A 23,821-nucleotide genomic window follows, 5' to 3' on the forward strand; every position below is an offset into this window, starting at 1 on the left:
ACCAGGGAAGCCCTGTGTATCATTTTTGAATTACTGTTTAAAGACACCAGAGGAACAATAAGAAATACCAAGGCATATTTCTGAAAATTACACAGATGAGCACACACCATTGATATGTTCTAATAATATATCACAGAAGGACACAGTTCACAACAAAGTAAATTTTCACTCAGCAAGTGTCCATTGAACCCTATAGGCCTTATCAAAGCTATCAGCCTCTTGGACAAAATGCTAGTACTCCCCCCCGCACCTCCCCTACCATGTGTAGTGTGAAAGGGAGGTGCAATGACAATGATTCTTCACTGAGATCAATGTGTACCCAATTCTGAAAGAGATTTTTCTCTGGGTCCTAAAGTCCCTCAAAACCCAAGGGCCTCCTTGACCAAATCCACAGTCATTAACTTCCCCATCCCACAAGTCCCCTGGGCAAACTGATAAACCCAGGCCTTCCACCCACCTAACAGGTGAGTAACCTAGAGCTGCACAGCACCAATCAGAGCATCTCCATGGGCAAGTAGGTATGGGCTAATGTTTCTTTAGTTCCTGGTGACTCTTCAGCCAGCCAGGAACCAGACACAGAGGCTGCCTGGGGGACTATTCTATACATGGCAAAGAAATGGAGGCAGAAGGTGGGGCAGGAAATGGACTGTAATAGGAGCTGAAGATCCAGCTAGAAAATCAAGGCTCACTTACTTGGGAGAGAGCTGATCCACAGCTCTGGAGAGCTATAGAAAGGCTGTATAGGTGCCTGGGGTACTTCCATCTCCAGAGGTTCTGTTTTGGGCCACACTGCTTCGGGGCTGCAGTTGCCCACACTGGCTGGTGCTATGGGAGAACCTAGAACAGAAGGATGTGGGTGAGCAGGCAGGAGCACCACACATGCATATCACTTGGCTCCGAAGCTCTCAAACCTAAAAGGTCCAACACTGGACCACAACTCAGTGTGGTAGCCCATCAGTAATTCCCCCAACAAACACCAAAAGAAATAAGGCTCTGCTGCTTCTGCTTCCTAATCTTATTAGTTCTCTCATAAACTCATAATTCTGAAAACATGCATTTGCTGATGATTAACAGACAAGTGGGCACTCCCTGGGGTTAAATTAGAACAGGCATGAATGAGAGATTCCCTGTTACAAAATTTGAACCCAGCAATTAAACAGAAACTGGTTGTCTTCCGTAAAATGAACTCAACTAAATTGGTTGATTAGCTTCAAGTAAATGTTAATGTATAGAAATTCCTTTAAAAACAAACACATACTTTTTTACATGCATGAAACATCTGGAAGGATACTCAAGAACCTGGAAAGATCTGTCTCTCTTCCAGGGAAGGAACTGTTCAGACAGGTTAGAAGGAAAACCTTTCAGCTGATTTCCTTTTTGTACCATTATGAATTTTAAACCATGTAAGAGTATTATTTATTCAAAAGTATCCAGTTAAAGCTTTTAAAAGAGAGAATGAAAAACACATCCTATATCCCTGCTATTGTCAAAGTTGGCTCACTCCAAAGTTTACAGATTTTTCCCCCTAGCCTCACCTTTTAAGCATCTATCCTTCAACAATTCTTCTTCCTCTGCCCAACAGCTCTGAAATCAGAGGTTAAGGTTTCTTTGACCCTTTGTGTACGAGTCTGGTTATATCTATGTACCCATTTTACTTTTTTATTTTTAATATATGTTCACATGTTTCCATAAAGGATCCAAGGTGGCCCATAACGTAAGGACACACAATATTAGCTTTAAAAAAACATGAAAAAAAAAAAGTGAAATCATGATCCTGGAAACGGGTTGCATCCTTTTAAGGGGTGAGAATAACAGAATGAGTGAGCCAAAGATTTGGGAAAGGATCTCACATTTCCAAATGTCCAAATCTTAAAATTGCACCAAGTGGGAATGTAGCTGTGGCAATATTAACCTGAGAGAGCTCTATGATCGTTGTCTTTACTCATCACTTGGTTGCAAGGTTATAAATGACAGGGTAAGTCAAGGAGGGCAAGTAGACAGATAAGAGTCATTTCCTGATTCTCAAAAGGGGCATCACCTAGGGAAGGGTACTCCAAAATCCTACAGGAATCATCTTGATATACTAATTTTTCTAGGTGACAAAAGTATCTCATTTGACCCTAGCAGCCAGATGGAACTTAGAAAAGTAGTGAAAAGCTACTCAACTGAATGCAAGTCATATGACTAGGAGCATGTCAGTGGAAAGTTCAAGTGAAGATGCTGTGGAAGAGCAATTCACATTGTGTCTGAGCGTCCTCAGAATGTGCAATGGGAGATGCAGTGCCTGCTTTGTCTCACAGGGACCCTCCAACCTCTAAACTCATCTTTCCTGGGAAGCGGAATTCAAAAAGTCAATTTAAAAAAAAGATAAAAGTCTCTAGTAGAGAAATTTTATCAGAGCCTAGTATTAAGAGCTGTAGAGCCACAAGTTTCCCATGATACAGCCTTAGCAGAGGCTGTTAAGGCAGTGACAGAAAATTTGTACCGAGGGAAATAGCAGAAGAGTTTGCCTACAATTCACGAAAATGATCCCTGCACTTGGCCTAAAGGAAATCAGCAAAATTTATAACAGCTTGTGTATTTGTATGCGGGATGGAGAAGGAATTTAATTTTTTAATTTCTCTGAATTATCACATAAGATTCAGAAGATGCTCTCTCTGCCTAGAAGCCACCCCACTGGGATAACTATGCCTACAGGGTTCCTTTGCCTATGACTCCTACTTGCTAACAGACTGGCAGCCTGGCCCCAGGGCCTGGTCGCTGCTCCCAGTGCAATGGTGGATATGGTGTCAACGGTTGCAAAATCAAAGCCCCTTACATCCTCTCCATGCCTCTGTCCCACCCCCACCCCACTCACCATTGATGTTCAGGAAGGGGAAGGTGTCCTGGATGGGAACGTGGTGCTGTGACTGGTCCAGCTCATCTTCCTCATCTTCTTCATCCACATCATTATCTTTCTCATCCCAAGGAGCAGATCCAGTGGATCCTACCCGAGAAACACACACACACAAAGGTCAAAAGTGAGGCGCTCACGTTGCACTGTCATCCCTGCAGCTCACCCACTGTTCAAGCTAGGCACCGCCAGCACAGAGGTTCCTTGGGTTCAGTGTGCACCCTCAATGCCAAAGAGTGGGAACCAAGGGTGTTCACCCCACTCCCAGCTCCTCCTACGGAGCCCCAGTGCAAGCTCTCATCCCCTCCCCTATCCAGGAGCTGCAGACCCTACTCCCTTCTCCTAGAAATCTTTTAATTCCTACTCTAAACCCCTTTCTACACATTAGCATCCCTTCTAAGGACCCAAGGAGCACAGCTTCTCTCCTTTATAAGCTTACTGTGAAGACAGACCCTTCCCTCATGGCAGACCCTCACTAGATTCACTGCAGGTCAAGTCTAAATTATCTGGCTCTTAGTCGGAACTTGCTAAACATTGAGTAAATATAGGGATCAGGTGGTATTCTCCTAGGAAAAATACCATACAAATTAAATGATCACTTACCCATCATTTATAAAGAGAACTTAATAGCCTTCATAATGTCATGTCAATTGATTCTTAGAACAGCCTTTGAAATACGCAGGGAAGATGAGAACCCAGATGTTATAGTGAGAGAAGCTGAGGCTCAAAAGGTTGAATGACTTGATTCAATGTCCCACAAGTAGTGAGATGGAAAGACCGAGGTTTATAACTCAGACCTTCTAAGTTTTAATCCCTCCTTCTTCTAAACTACCTGGCCTCTCTTCTCAGTGTTGAGTCCCAAGAGAAGTTATTTTTTATAGAACTCAATACCCCCTCTTCTTTCTAATGCTTTACTGTTCCACTGCGTGGGCAGGAAGACTGTGCTGAGTTTATATCTTTTGTTCTCTGGGTTCTTTCTAGGGACAGGATTTCTTGCTTTATTTACCAGTCTTCAACTTTGTAAGCGAGGCAACTTACAAGTCGACTATCGCTTTAAGGGCCCAGCCTGGAACCTGGCACATTGTCCACCTTCTCCCCAGCAGCTGGGGCCTCACCTGGGTTAATGATAGAGCCCTGGGGCTGGGGGATGTCACACACTTGATATATCTTCACTGGGTTCATGAGCACCTCCTTGGTGCCGTCGTACATCAGGTTGAATTCCCTGCTCTTGTTGAGCGCACAGTGGAGCTGGGCCTTCCATTTAGCTGGGTCGGGGTCGTCCACCCCTTCCTGGTACTTCCCCTGTCTCCACAGCCCAGGCCCGAGGGATAGGAAACTGCAGTGAGTGCCTGCTTGTTGCCCAGAAACACTGGAAAGTGTGCCCGCCCTCCCTCATACTGACACAGATACACACAGCCCTGCCTGACCGCCCCATCACCCCAACTCCAATTTACAGAGACTGCAGCAGAAAACACCACGCTGGGGACCAGGCAAGGCAGGGCCTGAGAGAAATTAAGCCAAATGCAAATATAGTATTTTAAAAAGAGGAGGCAAATTAAGCCAAATGCAAATACAGTCTTTTAAAAAGAGGAGCCTCATCTCAAGTGCTTGTGCCAGCATCATCTGTCAAGACTACAATGGCCTTAATGAAGGGTTGAAAATAAAGAAAAGTCTGGAACAAGTATACACCAAAATACTAATGGTAACTTTTGGATAGCAAGATTTCAGGTAGTTTTGTTTTGTTTTGTTTGCCGTATTTGTTTTACACATGAATTGCTTATATAATAAGAAGAGAAAGGGAGGTGGCGTATGATATGAAGAATTTAGGCTTCCTGTTCCCTCTCCCTTCAGTCTTTAATCTGATGCACAAATAACTGTTGAAACCAAGTACCTTTAGGAGTAGCAGCCCATAGGAGGGCAGGAAGCACGCTCTGGGGGTTCAGCTTGCCTCAGTGCGAGGCTGAGGGCCTCAAGTCCTAATAAACTCACACCACCTGCCTTTCCCTGCTTCCTCAAACTCCCACATTGGGAACATTTTGCTGGGAACACCAGTGGCTGGTGGCCTGGGCCAAGACCAGTGCGGCCCCACCTCTCTGGTTTTCAATTTCCAGGTCTAACAGGCATTTGTGTGTCTGTTCACGGGATATCAGCCCTCCCCCACTGTTAACGTATCTCAAATGTCTACACTTTCTTCAGGGCTGTGACGTATGTGCTGGTGCAGAAAAGGGGGATGTCTTCTGCAGAGGACTCAAGGTCAGGAAGCACACGGCAGCTTGTTCAAGTGGACAGGGCACATCGCTTGTCCAGTCCCAACTCCCCGCCTCTGCTCCTGAACTAGACTACTTCCTCAAGCCCAAATGGAACTTTTCCGGCCCCGTCCTTTGAGCTCTCTGGTCTCCCTCAGTCAATCCCTGCAGAGCCTCACAATCATGAGGAAGCTTCTCTCAACAGCCGAGCTAAATCCTTCTCCTCCAATGCACTCATTTCTTCTTACCACCTTCTCAGACCTGGGGGCTCCTCCACTTGATGTGCAGTATGGAATGAAGCAGTTTGACAAAGCTGCTGCCCTTGGGCACTCAGCAGGCTCCATTCCATCCAACCCCCTGTAGGGGATTTCAACCTCATCAGTCCCTAGTGTCGGAGAGGCACGTCTCCAGTTGCCCCTGGCAGTACCTGGCTGCTGCCTCCTCATGTTTTCCCCTCTCTTTGCTTGATCCTCTGTGCCCACTCCCGCTCTGGCGCCATCCAGCTGGCTTGGGCTGTGCTGACTTTGGCACAGGTCTGCAAAATTTCTGTGGCTCCATGAATCCCTGCCCCTCCACAGAGAGCAGCCAGACTAACATCCTGCTCACAACACAGCCATTCCCCAGGGCCCACTCAGATGATGCAGAGAACCTGAGGCTGATGCAGCAGAGGGTGGTACCCACCACATGACAATCGTTGTGCTTTATAAACATCCCTTATTCAAACCCATTCTGAGTCTTGCCTCTGAGATCCTGGTCACTGGGCAGGTCCCTATTTCTCTTCCTAAAATGGACACAGTCTCTGCATTTTCATGGCAATTTATGAGCCCCTTCCCACACACTGATTTCACTCAATTCTCACAACAATCCTGTGAGGCAGGCAAGACTGGTTTTAGCCCCATTTTACTGAAGGGGAAGCTAAAGCCCAAAGAGATTATGTGACTTGTTCAAGACCACACATGCAAGGGATGGTAGTAGGATCTGAAGCCAGGTCTTCCAGCTCCTGGTCAGAAGGGGCCGTCTGATAATGGGGGAGCTGATAGGCCTGGGTTCAAACCCTAACCCCACCGCTTATTGGCTATGTGACTTGGGCAAGTTACTTAGCCCCTCTGAGACTCAGCTTCTGCATCTGTAACATGAGGGTGCCGCCCCCCTTACAGTGTTCTCGAGAAGCAAATGAGATAATGGACCTAGGGTATGCAGCAGGCACCCACTTAATGCTAGTCAGAACGGCCCACACCCCATATCCTGCCAAAGGCCTGTCAGAGCTTGGGATCTGTGAAAGCACCCTCACTCTTCTCCTGACACCCAGGCCCTCCCTTAGCATTCTGCAAACAGATACACAGATATAAGTAGGACAAAGCAGCTTCCCACAGCCAATTTTTCCTCAAGCCCTAAGCATACAGAACATTCTCACGAGTGGAGCTTTCAGGAACCAGTCTCCTCCCACATGGCCAGCCACCACCAGGCACTTCAACAGCAAGTCCAGTTTCAGACCAAGGCCACAGCGAGAGGCCAGCTGGGCCAGGGCAGGCCCATCCCCCTCTGATGCCAGCTCCAGTAGTTGGTGCTGATTTACAGATGTTTTCCTTACCACTTTCATATCATTATTTAATGTTTACATTAAAAGCATTCATTTACTTTCTAATATTCACAGGCCAATTTTTCTTCTACCTCTCATCTCTACACCCAATATAACTGAGTTGGGTGGGAAACAACTCTAAGTTGGCTCTCTCTCCTTTGAGGTATGAGCCCACCTTTCCTGGCCCAGTCTCAGCAAGAACCTGGAGCATCAATCTTGAGAGGCTCAGGGCAGGGACTGGATTTCACTTCTGACTTCCAACTTACAGTCAGGGAAGAAATGGGCAAACTCATTTCTCCGTGTCTCGGGAGTGCAGGAACTAAAGCTACTCATGAGATGGAAGACTGACCAGCACAGAGAAGTTGGTCTGGAGCAGAGGCATGGGCTCCGGAGTTACAAACCACATAATACCCCTTCCCACAACGAGCTTCCCACCTACTTCTGTCTTAGACTTTGGTTTCACTGACATTTTATGAAATGCCACGTGATTCAATCTTAGTTTCAGTGAAGCAAAATAACTCTCACATCAGAGCTACTCTTCAGTTAAGAAAACATATTTGTAGAATAAAAACCTGTAATTAAATCGCCTTTCATTTTTAAGCGGAGGTTATGGATGGGGCAAAAGGTTTTAACATCAAAAGAAAAACTTGCAAAGGGCCCTCGACACCCATTCTACAGGCTGTTAGGAGCCTGCGAACACTCAGGAGTTCTGCCCTGATCTGGACAGCCATTCCCGGGCCAGAGCAAGAGCCCTGAGCGAATGAAGGGTTGATTGCTGGCTGACCCTTGGGAGTTCTAGAACAACATACACAGCATACACACACTTATAGGAGTTTAGCCAATCACACCTGGGATCCCTTGGGATGTGAGTTGAGTAGCTTTCACCAATAGGAAAGAATAAATGGCCTCAACCATAACAGACATGCCCCCACAAGAGAAATTACTATGCCTGCTAAGTTTGCCCCCACCCCCCATCATAAACATTCTTTTTGTTGCATCAGCATTTTGGATCTAGTACCTTCTTCAAGCCAAAATTGAAAACAGAAAAAAATCCAGAAAGGTCTGAGAGAACTGGAAAACACTTCAAGTCAGATGGTAAAAGAATACCTTTACCTTGAAAATGGTATTTTCCTCCTCTTGGTGGGGGCTATGCCGGGTGGCATGTTTCCAGGGAATCTGGAAGCGTTTGGAGTCCCTATGTAGCCAGATGAGCCCAGGGTACAGGCCACTATCCACTTGGGCCACCAACCAGGGCTTCAGCCGAACTCGGCGGGGGTGGAGAGCCATGATCTGGGTTGGGGGGAGGGGGAAGAAATGGGGAGAGGAGAATTAGGCCAGCCCCTGGGAAAAGGTCCCAGCCACTGTTCCCATATGATAGAGCTACAGTTCCATTAGATTACAGCAAAGAAACTAAATATGGGAATAAACTGTGCCAGGTGGGGAAGAAAAGAAAACAGGTTAAAAGGTTCTTTTGATTCTTATTCCAAAGCCATTTATTTTTCATGCTCTAGCCAAATCAGACTTATCACGTAAGTAGGTCACATTTCTTCTATTTAAATCCTGAGGCAGAAAAATAAAGAGATGATGTCATCCCTGCTGGAAAACAGTCCTTCCACAAGTACCAAGGGAAAAGAAGAGAAACTGCTCTTTTCAATCTCATCTTGGGAGAAGGAAGAAAAAAGTTACGAAAATAGCAGGTATATAGGCAAGAACTTGAAGCATGCTCTCTTTTTAGACAACTAAGGTGAATGGGAATATTTTAGTAAGAAATGACACCATCAGGATGAGAGAGAAGTAGGCGAGGGATGGTCCCTGGTTCCAAAGTCCTCACTTACATAGATGAGCAGGCAGTGTATCCACAGGGATCTGAGAGCTGGGCCTCAAGTCAGTTTTCCTTTCTCTAGGCCACCCAAAGTTTCTGCACCAAAAAAAAAAAAATGCGGAGTGTGTGGGTCTGAGCTGGTTAGCCCCACGACAATCCAGTGTCTAGGAGAAGGCTTGGGAGCACTGGAGACAAAGTGTAAGAACCCTGCCCTGTATGTGAGTCTGGTAAAGCTAAGATGCCCTAGAATGATCAAATACCACAGTTCCTAACCCTATAGAGTACTAAAGCCAGTCATAAGACAAGCTCTGTACTGCTGGGACAGCCTCCTCACCTGGGTCTGTTTACCTCCCCACAGAGGCTGAATTGAACTGATTGGTTGCTGGAGCCAGCCTGGGTAAAGTCTGCAGTTGATTCTCATAAAGGGCATAGTGTAGCAGATAACATTGGTGGCAGCGGCCGGCACTCACAGCAGGGAAACAAAGGCCTGCCCAGATTGGGTGCCTAAAAGAAAAAGCAGTTACCGGAGAAGTGTTTGCCTGGGGTGTTGTGTTTAGATTTTTTGGCGTTCTCATTTCTCTTTGTTTTTACTTCGGGTGAGAAAGACAGGCCTGCAAAAGAACGTTCATTCAACAAATATTTGTCCGTCAGCTACTGTGTGACAAGGGCGACATTAGTTACTAAACACAATGTTCTCATCAGACTCCCTGAAGAAATCCACATTGGAATTGCTCAAACATCCACTGACCTGAGAAAAGGAAGATAAATAAGTCACCTTCCCACCCAGAAAGATTCCCACCTGGATCTCGGTTCAGAACCCAAACCAGCTGAGTCAGCCGAAGGCTCCCCCTCGGAGGAACTTAGCTTAAGGGGTGGGTCCTAAGGCCACTTCTCTCCCCAGCCAGGCTCCCAACAAATGGGAAAACTCAAGCCCAGCTCGGTCACTGGCACTTTAAGAGCAAGGCAGGACCTGCTCTCACCTGAGCCTTCTGACCCAATTACCAAGTTCTGCAACTGAAACCTTCCCCCCTGGGAGCAGTTCACAGTGGGTAGGTGAGGTAGCACTCGGTATTCAAGTGCCCCCCACCCCCATGTTCTTGGCCTCGGTGTAGGTTGCTCTGTAGGACTGCAAAGTCAAGCTATCAAACCATGGAGGACATTTACCTTATAAGGAGGAGGGAATGCATATTCTCCCCAGGGCAAGTTCTAGCCTTCTCTTCCTCAGTCCTGGCCTGCAGGAAGGGGGATGGGGTAAGGGAAGAACAAAGAGAACAGGGAAATGGGCAGCAAACTGGTCCACCTAGTGAGGGGCTTTCGAGAATTTCTGTTGCAATGTTGGTCAGTCTTGTGTTGAGGTCTGGCAGACACGTGAAATCCACCTCTTGATGGATCATGGGCTTTGAAGAAAAGGGCTTATCCTAGTTGATCCACAGCACATCAAAAAAAATTAAGGCAACCAGGCCAACGCAAGGAACTGCACAGAGTGATGGGGAGGGAGAGGCAGCCACCCTTAGAGGTCGATGACTAAGATCTAGAGCCCTGTGTTCTCAGCATTCTCCCAAGATGGCAGTACACAGGAGCAATGCTGCCCCAGCCTCCTCCTCCTCTATGCCCCACCTCCATCACAGCTAACCCTCTCCACCTTCTGAAAGTCCACCGAGATCTCCTCCACCTGCCACCCAGCACCTAAGACTATAAGAACAGGCAGAGAGGCAAACTTTGGAAGCAACCAAGATCACAGAGAAAAATATCTAATTAGACATTCATAGGTTGCAATAGCAAGTAGCCATTAACATCGAGGCATCTGAAGAATTTTTACTGGATTTGGGAAAATGTTTAAATATGTACTTAAGGGGGAAAAAGGCATCATACAATATTGACTGTATAGTAGTATCTCCATCTTGTAACAGGACGCGCACTTGTGTACATAAGCACAGAGAATTTTTGAAAGGGAAACAAATAATACATTGATGCGACAAGAAGTTCTTAGTGGTTACCTGGTGATAGGACTGTGGGTGAATTTTATACGTGCCTAAGTACTTCTATATACGATTCACATTTTCCTACAATGCCGTGTGTCGATTCACAACTTAAAAACAAAATACTACAAGTAGTATTTTTTTTAACCACAGGAAGCTAAGACATTTCTTGGTCACTGGGAGATATAAAAGATGATGGCCTTCAGCTAATGAAACCATGGTAACAACAATCCTCTACCTACATAGGCTTAACAGTTTTTTCATGCGCTTTTGTTTAACGTGTCTGATTTCATCCTCATAATGAAATGATCATCCCCATTGTTATCAGCCCCATTTTACAGCTGGGTTAACTGAGGCACAGCAAAGTGTTTTATCTGGGGCCTGGACCCAACACTGCTCAGTCAGAGTGTGCTGTACCATATCCTGCCACTGCACCCAGCCTTCTAAGTCCCTCCCTTCTTCTATACACCAAGAAAGTAAATGAAAGACATCAACAAAGATCCAAGCCGCATGGAGGGCCAATGAAGTGGTTAGGGAGGAGACTGTATGACACCCACCCTTAAACACACCTAAACCAGAGTTCTCTTTCAGAACACTCTCACCACCCAAATCCCAATGCCCACAGAACAAGCTTAGCCTACTTTAACTCAGCTCTGGCATCTCTAGCTGCCATCACAGCAAAATTCAAGGCCTGTGTCTCCAACAGGTATTCAACTAGCCAAAGAACAAAGATTTAACCCACCCACTCCCCTCATACTGGGCACTGAGCAGGGACACTATCAACCTCCCCAAGGCATAAACCACCCAATCTCACACCCCCATTCCAGGGAACAGGTCCCCTACAAACACCTGTACTGCCGCCTCTGCAGCCCCTGCCCAGACTAGTTTCCAGGAACACGGCCACCCCAAAGCCAAGATTCAGTCGTCAGTGGTTTTGCTCAGAGTAAAACACACACCCTCATTTCTTGCAGACAGGCCTCCGGAGTGGTCCTGCTTTTTCCCTTCCTCCTGGAGAGACCTGAAATGCCATCTTCCACGTTCCCCAGTCTTTCCTCCGTTTAGTTTAGCCCTGTTCAGGGGTAAATTCTGGGCCTCGAGCCATAATGCCCACACCCTGCCTCTCTGCTTGATTGAGGTTGGCGGCTGGAGAGGGAGCTACAGGGCAGAGGTGCTGCTGTCACCCAGGAGACAAACATCGAAAACTACTCTCCTGGGTCGGCATCAGCTTTCACCAACCCCTACTCAAACGCCTTCTTCCTCTCCCTTCCCTGGCTTCCACTTCTGACATCCACCAAGAGAGCAGGGCTGGGGTAGGGATGACCCCTTTACCACACAGCAGGCTCCCTGTAAACAGTGGCACCCTGGGCCTGCTTTCCAGTCAGGCCTGGAAGACTTTCCCCACTTCTCTATACCAGCCCTCCAGCCCTTTCAGGCGAAGAGGGCCTCACCCCCAGAGCAACCACGCCCGGCGCCGCCCTCGCCAGCACGTAGCTTCGCTACTTGGAAATTCACGGGTGTCTCTCAGGCCCAGGGCAGGGGCCTGACTGTGCTAAACAAATCCCAGGAGGGGAAACAAACGGGCTAAACTTACTGGCCGGCCCGACGCGCAATTTCCCAAAACACCCACCAAGATCAAGCGCCGGCCGGCCTGGGAAATCCCCTCTTCGGGATCCAGGGGCCTGCGGAGCGGTGCGCTGGGAGGACCAGCGTGGTGGAGGAGCCTTAGCGCTCCCCGACGGCTGGTGGGTAGGGGCCCGAGAGCGTCACACTCCAGTTGGGCGGGAGGGAAAGGGAGTCGACAGAAGTAGGGGGTCGGTAAGGGCCCAGCGCCCCCCCGGGCTAGGACCGCCCGAAAGCTACCTGAAGCACAGCGATGGGCACCCAGCCCTACGGGCTATCCCCAAACAAACAGATGTCCTTAAGCAAGCTTTCCTCACCCCCACAAACTCTGGAGGGGGCGCTTCTTCACCGGCGGGCGTGTCCTCCCTCCCTCAAGCGAGGCTCCAGACGTTGGCGTCCCCACCTTTCTTCAATCCGGCTGCCAGAAGCGAACGTCCCTCCGAACCAAGTCCCCAGTTAGGATCACCCGTCGCCACTGCTCTCCTCGGCCGCTTGGGCAAGCAACACCTGGCTCTGCGCAGGTAGGCACTGCAGGCTCCGCTCCCGGTCCCACACCATCCCTCACCTTCCCCGCCCAGGTGAGCCAAGCTCACGTCAGCGCCTCACCTCGGGACGCCGCGGACCCATCTGCCGTCCGGCCACGCCTCCCAGGTGTGGCCACGCCCCCCCGCGTTCAGGATTGGTGGGTTGCGAGAAATATGATACTCCGTGTTCCTGGGCAGCCCAGCACCCCACCAGCCCCTTCCCCACTGCCCTCCCCCGCTTCTAATCCGGGCTGAGAAAATTCCGGGACTGGGGCCTAGACCTGACCCCTTGGGGCTAGTGGTCTTCTGAACTGGAAGCGACTGGGAGGAAAAATAAGTCGAAAAGACTTAGATCTAAGTCGAGATGGTGCCTCCCTTCCTTCATGCCCCATAATCCCCCTGCGATGTGGAGACAGTTAACTACAAATAAGGATTTAGAGATTCTGTGTTGGCCCTAATACCTGTGGGCCTGTATAAGTGGAGTGAGGTATGGGGAAGGGAGGGACTCGGGACACTTGGTCCCTTCTAAGGGAAGACCCATGGCTTACAGGGCAGGAATTCTGCCTTCACTCTGCCTTTTAGCCCTATGACCCCGAGTGAGTTGCTTAGCTGCTCAGTTTCAGTTTCCTCATCTAGTCAATGAGAATAATAGTCCTGCCTTTTCCAAATACTATCAGGTAATGATTAAAAGCATGGCCTCTGGAGCCAACTACTGAGATTCAAATCCAACTCCATCAGTTACTACAGACTTGGGCAAGTTTTTTAAGCTGTCTGGGCCTCAGTTTCTTATCTGTAGAAGGAGGTAAATAATAGTACCCACCTCAAAGGCGTGTTGTGGGCATTCAAAAAATTACTTCATATAAAGTGCTTGGAACAGTATTTGGCACTTTCCAAGTGCAGTATAAATACCATTTTTATTGGTGTGAGGATAAAAAGTACCATATTGGCATTGCCTCATGGAAGAAACAGACATCTACTGTTACCTGAAATCCAAGGCCTGTATGTCCCTTAACAGGTACTTGATAAAAGTTCTCTCACCTTTCCCACTGCAGAGAACTCCAGTCCACGTAAAGTGCATGCTTACGGTGAGCTGTGTACTAGCACATGAGATGTGGAAGCATTAGGCTGTCACAGGTAAGAAGGGGCATAAGCAGGGTACTTAGGTTTTGGAGTTTAAAGCAATGTGTGAGAGACCATGATGGAGTAGTGTTATGACTGAATTGTGTCCCCCCCAAATTCAGATGTTGAGGTCCTATAACCTGCAGGATCTCAGAATGAGATCGTGCTTGGAGATAAAGTCTTCACAGAGGTAAGCAAGTTGAAATGCAGTCATTAGAGTGCGCCCTAATCAAATACAACGTGTGTCATTCTAAAAAAAAAAAGGAAATTTGGACACAGAGACAGATAGGCATTGAGGGAAGATGATGTGAAGAGACGCAGGGAGAAGACAGCCATCTTCAAGCCAAGGAGAGAAGCCTGGGACAGATCCTTTCCTCACTCAAAGTCCTCAGCAGGAACCAACGTTACAGACACCTTGATTTTGGACTTCTAGCCTCCAGAACTGTAAGACAATAAATTTCTGTTGTTTAAGCCAGCCAGTCTGTGCTACTTTTTTGCAGTAGCCCTAGTAAACTAATACAGATGGGTTGGAGAGCTCCAGATTTGGTAATACTGTGGACTTGATTCCTAGTCCCAATTCAGCCTAGGGACATAGCTAGCAAAGGCCTGGGAAGGCAGCAAGGCCCAGATCCTGACTCAGGCAGCCTCTGTCTCAGTCACTGCTTGTGGCCACTCTTCCCTTCACTTAGGGGAAGGGAAGGGCTATCTCGTCAGCACAGCCAGCCTATTACTGCTGATGAGCTCACCGGACAAGCCATATCTTCCATCAGGCCCAGGGCTGGGCTCCTGAGACCAAGGAAACAGTCCACTGCAGGTGTGTGTGATGGAGGAAGACCACCAGGAGAGTGTCATTTGAGGGGAGCCAAAAGCCCAATGGCATACGAGCATGAGTGCACACACGGACATTCACTTTTCCAGTAGCTGAAATTACCATAACTAAGGTGATTGATTTCTTAGTGATCTTCTTTGGAAGACACATTTTTTTTTTCTTCTGCTCTGTGTGGCTTGTGGGATCTTAGTCCCCTGACCAGGGGTTGAACCCTGGGGCCACAACAGTGAAAGCTCCAAATCCTAACCACTGGACCACCAGGGAATTCCCTGGAAGACACAGAGTTTAGAATCAGAAAATTCGAGCTGGGAGGGCCCTTCAAATCCTCTAGTCTAGGGATGAAACTGGCTTAGAGATGTTTGTTTGACCCACACGTTTTTTGGTTTTTTACTTTTTAAAAATTTTTTGGCTACATTGGGTCTTCGTTGCTGCGCGTGGGCTTTCTCTAGTTGCGGCAAGCGGGGTCTACTCTTTGTTGCGGTGAATGGGCTTCTCATTGCGGTGGCTTCTCTTGTCAGAGTGCACGGGCTGTAGGTGCATGGGCTTCAGTAGTTGCAGCACACGGGCTCAGTAGTTGCAGCATGCGGGCTCAGTTGTTGTGGTGCACGGGCTTAGTTGCTCCACGGCATGTGGGATCTTCCCGGACCAGGGCTCGAACCTGTGTCCCCTGCATTGGCAGGAGGATTCTCAACCACTGTGCCACGAGGGAAGTCCCCCACACAGTTTTTTAAACATTGGGAGATTTCACATAAACATCCAGGTCCTTAGCATCTCTTGAAGAGTCAAATGCTCTGGACAGCCTAGGTCAGCATTTCCAACAGGCAGCAGCTGCCCATTTAGAGGGAGTCTACAGGTAGCAGTCAGGACAACCCCATCATATTGGATTCACTCATTTACTTTAATTTCCCGATTCTGTAGGCATATGAGTTTGCAACCTCTAGTCCAAATATCCCTTTTTTAAAGGTGAGAAAACTGAGGCCCAGGGAGGTCAAGTGATTTGCTTAAGGTCACATAGCAAATTAGCCACAAAGCCAAGACTAGAACCCAAGCCCAGAGCTCTTCCCACTTGGACCCTGTTCAGCACCCCAGCCAGACTCTATTCTGACTGTGCTGCACTGGTCGTTAATTTTTTTTTTAAGTTACCCATGCATCTAGACACTGTCGATATTATGGTGAACAACTCCTGTGTCACCCTACTGAAGAATCAGTGAAAGGGAATAAAGCAGGAGGAATTAAGGTAGAGATCAGGAGGAAACTCCTGGCTCTTCAAATGATGAGAGCTGGCAATAGGCTACCCTGAAGTCTCCTTTGCTTGAGACATACCTCATCTGCTTGGTCTGAGGAATAAGAACATCTTGTGAGTCTCTGCAAGGGCTCTAGAGGAATCAGTTCTTCTATGTTCTCAAAAGAGCTCTCACGGGATTCAGACTTCCCCAGTGTGGCTTGAGCCTGCAGTGTTCCCAGCATTTTGCCCTCCGTCCCTGCTCAGGTGAGGCATTACTGAGTCACTTGTGAGTCTGAGTTTCAGGCAGTGGGATGTACGTTTGAGCACAGAGGCCGTGATTCATAACTACAGGGAATCAGGGAATTTCCCTCTCTGGCTCCCAGGCAACTCTTACCTGGTGAGGAGGGGTCTTTTTCACCACCCTGTGGCTTTGGTCTCTGCAATATCAAACATAGGACAATAAAGCCCAAAGCCCAAATGTGACCCAAATCCCACCCTCTTCTTGGCAGAGTAGAGGGCATGGCAACTGGAACCTTTCCCAATGGCTCGGTACAGTGGAGAGTGTTCCTGGAATCAGTGACAGCAAATAATCTCAGAGACTGGGCTGCACATCAGTGGAGCTCCTGAAGAAGGGGTAGGGACTTCAAGCTAAACAATCCAATTCTGTGCTCTCTCAGAGGAACTCAGACCCCAGCCAGCCTCTGGAAGGCAATTCTGGAACCCACCAGGTCTACCCCAAGTCCTTTCTGGGCCCTGGCTTATCTCTGGCTCCATCAAGTGTTTCAAGGTACTGGGGCCACCGATGGGCCTAACACATGGCCTGAACAACAACCTAAATTGTAGTGCACATTGCTGTTGTCCCTTCCTCTGTCCCCTTACCCTCCATAGACTGCATCCCAGAATGCAATCCAAATCCTAGAATCACTGAGCTTTCTGCAATGGAAGCTGCAGCAGAAATCCATAAATGAATCTATCTCACTTTCCAACCCAGACAATGAAACAGACTTTGGCCTGGGACTTTAGGAGAATTCTCCGCTAACGTGTTCAGAATTACTTGTTTCTGACTCTCTTCTTATCCTTGGACCAAGCTGAGCACTGGTAAGTGTTCTCAGAGAAGCAGCTTTCTTTATTCCACACTTGGATCTGTATAAGAGGAGGAGGAGGAAAAAGAAGGCTCAGTAACTCCCTTGGAAGTACGCTGCCCACCCGGGGCCCTCCCTCCAAACTTCTTCCCTTCAGCACCAATCTAACAGCCCACTTCCAGCTCCCCTGGCAAAGAAAGTTGTCAGTGGACCTGCAGATAAAAGAGCCAAACAAGAAGTTACAAGTACCATGAACGTGAGGGTTCATAGTCCTGATTTCAAATATGTTTCCCTGTTGGGACAGAGCAGTGTCCTGATTTTGACTTTGGTCAGCACCAAACTACCTATCCTTTGATTATCTATGGCTATGATATGAGATCGTGGATATGAAAGCTCTCTGAAATTGGACAAGTGCTGTGTGGATGGGAGGGCTTCTCACTGCTATTATCTGCTTTTTGTTTCCTCCTGTAAATCATTCTCTCCAGGCCTCAGTCAAGTCCTTGAGGGCAGCAAGGCACAGGCCAGACAGGAACTCCTGTAAGTCAGGAGCTCCTGGCACAGGGCTAAGGGCAGGGTGATCTGCACGAGCAATGGAGAATATGTTGACTTCAGAAAAATGAGTTATCTGGGGATACAGGATCATTGGGGGTCAGTGAGACGAAAAACTGGACTTCTGTTCAGTAAGACTGATTGACCAAATGTGTTTTATCGTGTCTCCCTCCCCAGGCCATTCCAGTAAAATGACAATGAAGGAATAAAAAAAAAAAATTTAACCCACAAGGTTAAGAGAAGACAAAAGCACAGGCGGGGAGATAAGATGGATGAAAGATTTCAACAGGAAATATTAGGAGATGAAATATTATGTTAACAAAAATAAGGAGTGGGGAGGGCTGATATTTTGATTATAAAACTTTCAGTACTATTTAATTTTTAAAGCAGATATATATAAAATTTAAGAAAAATATTATTATAAGTTTTTTTTTTTTTTTAAAGAAAGAAGCAAGAGCACCTGGGACTCAGGAGAGACCTGGGTGCCAGATCTTTCTTTGGTACTTGGTGACAGCAGAGCTTGTCACCGTCTCTGTCTGAGCCTGAGCCCCTTTATCTGAAGGAGCTGAACAAATCCCACAATCACCTTCTAGTTCTAACAATTCCTAGTTCTACAAGTAACTTATAGAGGCAGCACTGACGTCCTCAGAAAAACAACCTGTGCTTTGGAATTAGTCAAAAGTTGTCTCAGATTTCCCCTCTTTCAATTCCTAGCTGTGTGAGCTGGCTGGGCCTCAGTTTACTCAACTCATGCATGAGGATACTGCCTATTTCTCAGGACTGACAGAAGGATTCAATGAAATAAGTAAAGCAACAAATAAGTGAAGCAGCAAATGTATGTTTTCTCAACTGCTGCACCTCCCATATTTAGGCAAGGATCTGGCACAGTTCTGGTCACCAGGCATTGGTTTAATGAAAACCTGAAGAGTTCAGAAATGAGTCACTGTATTATTTATTCTTGGGGTAGGGAGATTGTGAAGCATCTCATTTCTGTTGATTGTATTAGGGGCAAGGTCCAAGTGTGGATATCAGAGCCTAGTGAGTAATTCCTTTGAGGAGAGGTAGCTAACTAAAGGGTAGACAAGGGAGGGCATGAATGAGAGGTTCTTTGACCAAGTACCCTCCATCCCTCCACCCCTCCACTGTGGGAACTTTCTCTTAACAGTGTCCACATCCACAACCTCAACCTAGATTAGCCTCCTATTCCATTACCTATCGTTCTGCAGAAAAGGTAAAGATGGTGTCCACAGGGATTTCCTCTCTCTTGAGTGGCTCTGGACTGGCACACTGATTTTCCACACTATGGGCTGCCTTCCACACTAATTTCTCCACATCACTTAAAACTTTGGTTGCATAGCATTCAAACAGGTCATTCGATCTGGATGCTGCTCCTAGACACCTACAGCTCGACCCCCCTCCTCAATTCCCACAGTCTGAATCCCAATTTGTCTGAGTTGAACTGAGGCCTACAAGGTGACTAAATGCCGGGGAGGGTTAGCCCAATCCAGGAAGAAAGGGAAGATGTACATACAGATATAAGAGTTCAGTGTTGATCTCGTGTAAGCCCTGACCACGAGCGCATCCGAGTCAAGATCAAAAAGGATTTATATCTTTTCTAAGACAGACCCAAACCAGAGCCCTGGGTCCATCCCACATGAGACACAAGCATCATTCCTTCATTCATCCTTCAGTAAATATTTATTCAGCGCCTCTTATATGCCAGACAAAATCCCTGCCCTCATGAAACTTACTGCCTCCTACTGTTTTCTTTTATTCCCACTGAAGCACTCTGTTTAAACCTTCCCACGTGTATCCTTCTACTACTGTGGCCCCATCCTATCCCCTACCCTAATCTATCCTAAGCCCCTTTGTGAGCTCTGATCGGTTTACTCTTCTGGTCAAAAACATTCTGTGATTTCCCAATGTTTATTGAATCAAGAAACTTGATTCACTCATCCAACAAATGTTTATTGCATGTCTACGATGGGTCAGGCTCTGTTCTAGGTGCTGGGGATACAGCAGTGAGCATGAGAAACAGATAAAAACTTCTGCTCTTAGAGTGCTTATATTCTAGTGGGGGAGATAGACAATAACCAAGATAAACAAGTACGACAAGTAAAGCATGTTAGTTGGTGATAAGTTCTAAGAGCAATAAGGCAACAGGTCAGGAAGTGGAGGGGGTGAGGGAGAAGTAAAATTTTAGATAGACTAACCAGCAAGAAGAAGACATCTAAGGAAAGATCTAAGAAAATGAAGGAGGGAACCCTGGGGATAGCAGAAGGAATATGGGTCCAGAAAGAGAGGCTGGCAAGTGCAAAGGCCCTGAGGTAAGAGCACACTTTAAAGGATGAGAAGGGAGGTCAGAATGAGGCCCAGTGTCTGGCAGAGTGAGGAGAGAGGGGAGACGGTTGGGATGTGAGATCTGAGATCTAATAGCTGCAGCTTTTACTCTGATAGAGATAGGGGCCACTAGGGGCTTTGAGCAGAAAAGTGACGTGGGGTGACTTGTTTTGCAGGATCACTCTGGCTGCTGTGTTTAAAATAAAGAGAAAGGAGAAAATGGCCAAGCAGAGAGATGAGTTGGAAGGCCCCTTGCTGGCCCTCTTCTGTTTGTCCAATCACATCTCTTACTATTCTGCTACCCTGTAGCCCTAACAGACTCTTCTTCCCTGAACACACTTGGCAGCGGCTGACCTATCATCCTTGATGAAGTGGCCTCCACTTCGAATAATAATAACAACTGGAATAATAGCTGCTACTTATCCAGCATCAATAATTCCATTCAATTTTTTAAAAAGTATTGTCTAATTTCACTTACAGACATTATTTCATTTAATGTTTATATTTTGTCCCCACTTATTGGGAAAGCTGAGGCTTTTTACAAGTTGCCACCAATTGGAAGGTCCCTGGGCCCAACCATAAGATAAAGAACACTTGATTCCCTTTTGGTCTCAAGTGGACCATTTGCATCTTTATGGGTGTCCAGACCATGTGACCCTCTGGGCATTTCCTCACAGGAAGCCTGCACAAAGGAAGAGGGAGGTGTTTAGGATGACCCTTAAATGTCAATATTAATTATCTGGAGAGAAAAGCAGAAACAAAGGACATTTTAGGCAAAGAAAATAGCACTGTACAGGTTCAGAGGTACCACATGGGAGGGTCAGGAAACTGCAGTTTACTGGTGTGTAGCATTTATAGGATGCATTAGGCAGGAAGCAGATCTGGAAGGCCTTGAATGGAATGTCATATCAAAGAGCTAGACTTTCTCCTATTTACAGTGAGGGAACATTGAAGGGATTTAGGTAAACAAACAAGTAAACAAAAATATTGTTTAAGCTTTAACAAGGTAAGAGTGTCCGGGAATGTTGAGGACTGTGTCTACTTGGGAAGCATGCATTCCTTGTAAAGGAAGCAGCCAGAGTTCTGGCTGATGGTTGCTGTACAGAAAGACAGGCCCAGTTTTGCCACTGGGAAATCTAGATTTTTATATAAAATCTTCCAGTTTTTTATATGTTTGCAACAAGTTTTTTAAAATTTTTGATTACGTATAAAATTTTAATTGTATATAAAACCCCGCATAGGAGCTGCCCTCTGGGGGCTTCTGCCTGGAGTATAAGTAAGCTCCAGGAGGACAGGGACTTTGTCTTATTTCCACTGTGTTCTCAGTGCTTGCCACAGAGCCTGGCACACAGTAGGTGTTCATACATGTTTGCTAAATGTACATGTATGTGTTAGTTATTAGTATTCGTATTGTACACTTGAGGAAACTGAGGCTCATGGAGGACAATAGATGACACGGGAAGTGGCCACACTCAGGTTCAAGTTCAAATCTCTGAACTTGGAAATAGACAAAACGTCTTGCAAGAAAGATGGATTAAGGTAGACTAAGAGTAGAAGAGTAGAAACAGCTCTTCGTCAGACCCTTACACCACCCCCATCCCCTATCCAGGATGTGGGGACAGCTCAGATGTCCTGTGTGTGGCTCCACTTGATTTTCACCTCCCTGGGAAATTTCTGATGCCGTTCTCTGGGACTGTTTTCCCTCTCTTATCTCATTCAGACCTAGGAATCAGAGATGAGGCAGCCCACTCACCACCTGTCCCTCCCCAGCACAGTGACATCTGTAAAACGTTGAGTTGCTAGCAGTAGCAGTTTCTTCTGGGTCTTTCAAATCCAAACAAGGAACCACAAGATCTTGCTGTCCAGGATCCTGGATGACTAAATCCCTAGGGGTACCAGGTAGCTACAAGGCTTTTTCTGATCTAGTTCACTCTTTTACAAACATTATTAGCAGAGCTGCTCATGGCTGCTGCATACATAGAAATGAAAGGAGGGGGGCTGTACAGCAGAAACTAACACAGCATTGTGAAGCAACTCTACTCCAATAAAAATTAATTTAAAAACAAGAAAGAAAGGAAAGGAGGTGGGAAAACAATAGAGCCAGTGAAGGGGGATTTGGGGAAATAGAATATCAGTGTTTGAGGCTTCTAAAATCGGAGTCAGGATTTCTGCTAAGATCTACTCAGTTGCCATAAAATCAATCCTTCCTTCCTTTCCCTCTTTCTTCCTCTCTTCCTCCCTTCATCAAATCAGACAATAGTTTAGTCAGTCAAGAAACATTTGTTGTTCAGTGTTCAACAGACTCCCATAACTGGCAGGGAATGATTTGAATGATGCCCATGAACTGTGTCACATTTTAGTCATATATTCATACACTTTCAGTTTATTCAGAAAGGATAAGGAGAGAAGGAAACACTAGCATGTTTTGCCAACTATTACACTTCACAGGGGAAAGCTGTTGTTCCTCTCTACAGTTCTGGGAGGAATTTACCAATTTCTGGACTCTTTCCAGAAGCTGGTATTTGAAGGCACAGTCACGGCTCAGTGCACTGCTTTCTGTGCCAGAACCCCACGCACTGCATTGCTGGCCAGTCAGTTCATCTTGCACACATTCATTTTCCTTAAGTGGATTTATTTTCAAGTCCATCGGGGGATTTTTCTTAAATTTAATCTTTAAAAGAGTCTTATCCAAGGTAAATGGATAAATTACCAGCTGGTAAATGGTGAGTAGGAAGCTGGCCAGGCCCGATCTGCCTGCCCCTGTGTCCTTTGCATTAGGTCATGGAGGGGAACCCAAGCTTTGGAATGTTAATCTTGCCCACGGGCCTGAAGTAATATCCCAGGATGTGAATGTGCATGACCATGTGTCTGTCCTGGGGGCGTGAAGAAGGCAAGATGCTCTGTCCTTGACCCTGACTGACTGAACCCAGGGGCTGGATCTGGAGGTTTAGGGGCCGGGGAACCTCTCTCTAAGTGCTTCAATGTCTGGAGGCCCCAAGAGTTTCGCTGTTTCAGAGCAGGCATGGCCAACTCCCAGTTGCTATTCTGCGCTGTGGCAAGTGCCAGCCTGTCTTCCCTTCCCGCCCAGCCTGGGAAACCGGAGGCGTTTCTACCTCAGGCCCAGACCCGTCCTGGTGGCCTGGATTCCACTGCCTTGGCAGAAAGCTCATCTCAGCCCAGGGACCATTTCTCCCTGGGTTTTGTCACAGAGGAATTTCTATTCCAGCAGTTCAGGGTGATGGGGGTGGGTGGGTAGCCACGGGCTTCTTCTCCCTTAAGCTACAGAGTGGTGGGGTGCATATCAGTGTGTAGAGAAGGAAAGAGAGGAGGGAAGGGAAGCTTGAGACATTCCATCCCTGAGGTTGTTTCATCCCCAAATCCAAGCCAAATAAGGGAGTTGGGAAGGCTGGACTGTCTGCCCAGCAGCCCAGTCCTGAGTCCCTGAAAGGAGGACTTTCTCACATTCCTACAGGAGGGTGGGAAAGAGACTGGGTCTGGGCAGGTCTGGAGAGCACCTGTTCCCTGTGGCTTTGGGGGAACACGTCCCGACTCGCTGAGCTCTCAGGTAGGAGTCTCTGGGTAGGAAGCCCAGCCTCTGATTGCACAGGGGCTGTGTGTGTGTGTGTATGTGTGTGTGTGTGTGCGCACGCAACAAATAATTGTTTAGTGCATCCGTGAACTTTTTGCTTATCTGAAATTCAAATTTAACTGAACTTATCTGGCAACCCCAATATAGGGGGCAGGACTTGGTTGAACTGGACTGAGGCTGACACTCCATCCCCCTGCCTCTCCAATTTCAGGGAGGCAAGGGCCAGTTTCTGGACACATAACCCTGCCTTGACCTGCTCCCCACCCTGAAGCAAGAGAATTCCTTGGGCATTGCCTGTCCCACACAGCTAGGGCCCCTCGGACTTCAGACTTCAGTTCTGAAACTCCAGAGACTTTCATGTCAACCGGTAATGCTCCATCCTGGAGTCCCTTTGAAGATGAAAAGAACTCCTGAGAACTGAAGTG

The 23,821-nt window shown here is 47.2% G+C and overlaps 1 protein-coding gene and 1 long non-coding RNA gene across 2 annotated transcripts; both read right to left on the reverse strand.

The window, feature by feature from the left end:
- Positions 1 to 616: 616 nt before the first annotated feature.
- Positions 617 to 4,214, reverse strand: LOC309797790 (interferon regulatory factor 6-like). Its single transcript, XM_082646202.1, has 3 exons — positions 4,009 to 4,214; positions 2,858 to 2,986; positions 617 to 837 (listed from the first exon to the last, which is right to left on the reverse strand). Exons 1-3 carry the CDS (start codon positions 4,100 to 4,102, stop codon positions 686 to 688), a joined length of 375 nt encoding a protein of 124 aa, XP_082502328.1. The 5' UTR covers positions 4,103 to 4,214; the 3' UTR covers positions 617 to 685.
- Positions 4,215 to 7,866: 3,652 nt separating this feature from the next.
- Positions 7,867 to 9,337, reverse strand: LOC309797789. Its single transcript, XR_014292795.1, has 3 exons — positions 9,065 to 9,337; positions 8,554 to 8,636; positions 7,867 to 8,008 (listed from the first exon to the last, which is right to left on the reverse strand). It is a non-coding gene; the product is annotated as an uncharacterized lncRNA (long non-coding RNA).
- Between the last annotated feature and the right edge of the window lie 14,484 nt (positions 9,338 to 23,821).

Source organism: Mesoplodon mirus (genome assembly GCF_964341445.2).
Source record: "Mesoplodon mirus genome assembly, contig: HAP1_SCAFFOLD_984, whole genome shotgun sequence".
NCBI lineage: Eukaryota > Metazoa > Chordata > Mammalia > Artiodactyla > Ziphiidae > Mesoplodon > Mesoplodon mirus.

Coding starts and splice junctions, on each gene's coding strand:
- LOC309797790 (XM_082646202.1), bottom strand. CDS start 4,102: ATGTACGACGGCACCAAGGAGGTGCTCATGAACCCAGTGAAGATATAT. Junction 2,987..4,008: donor GGGCTCTATCATTAACCCAG/GTGAGGCCCCAG, acceptor TTTCTCGGGTAG/GATCCACTGGATCTGCTCCT. Junction 838..2,857: donor CCCCTTCCTGAACATCAATG/GTGAGTGGGGTG, acceptor CTTCTGTTCTAG/GTTCTCCCATAGCACCAGCC.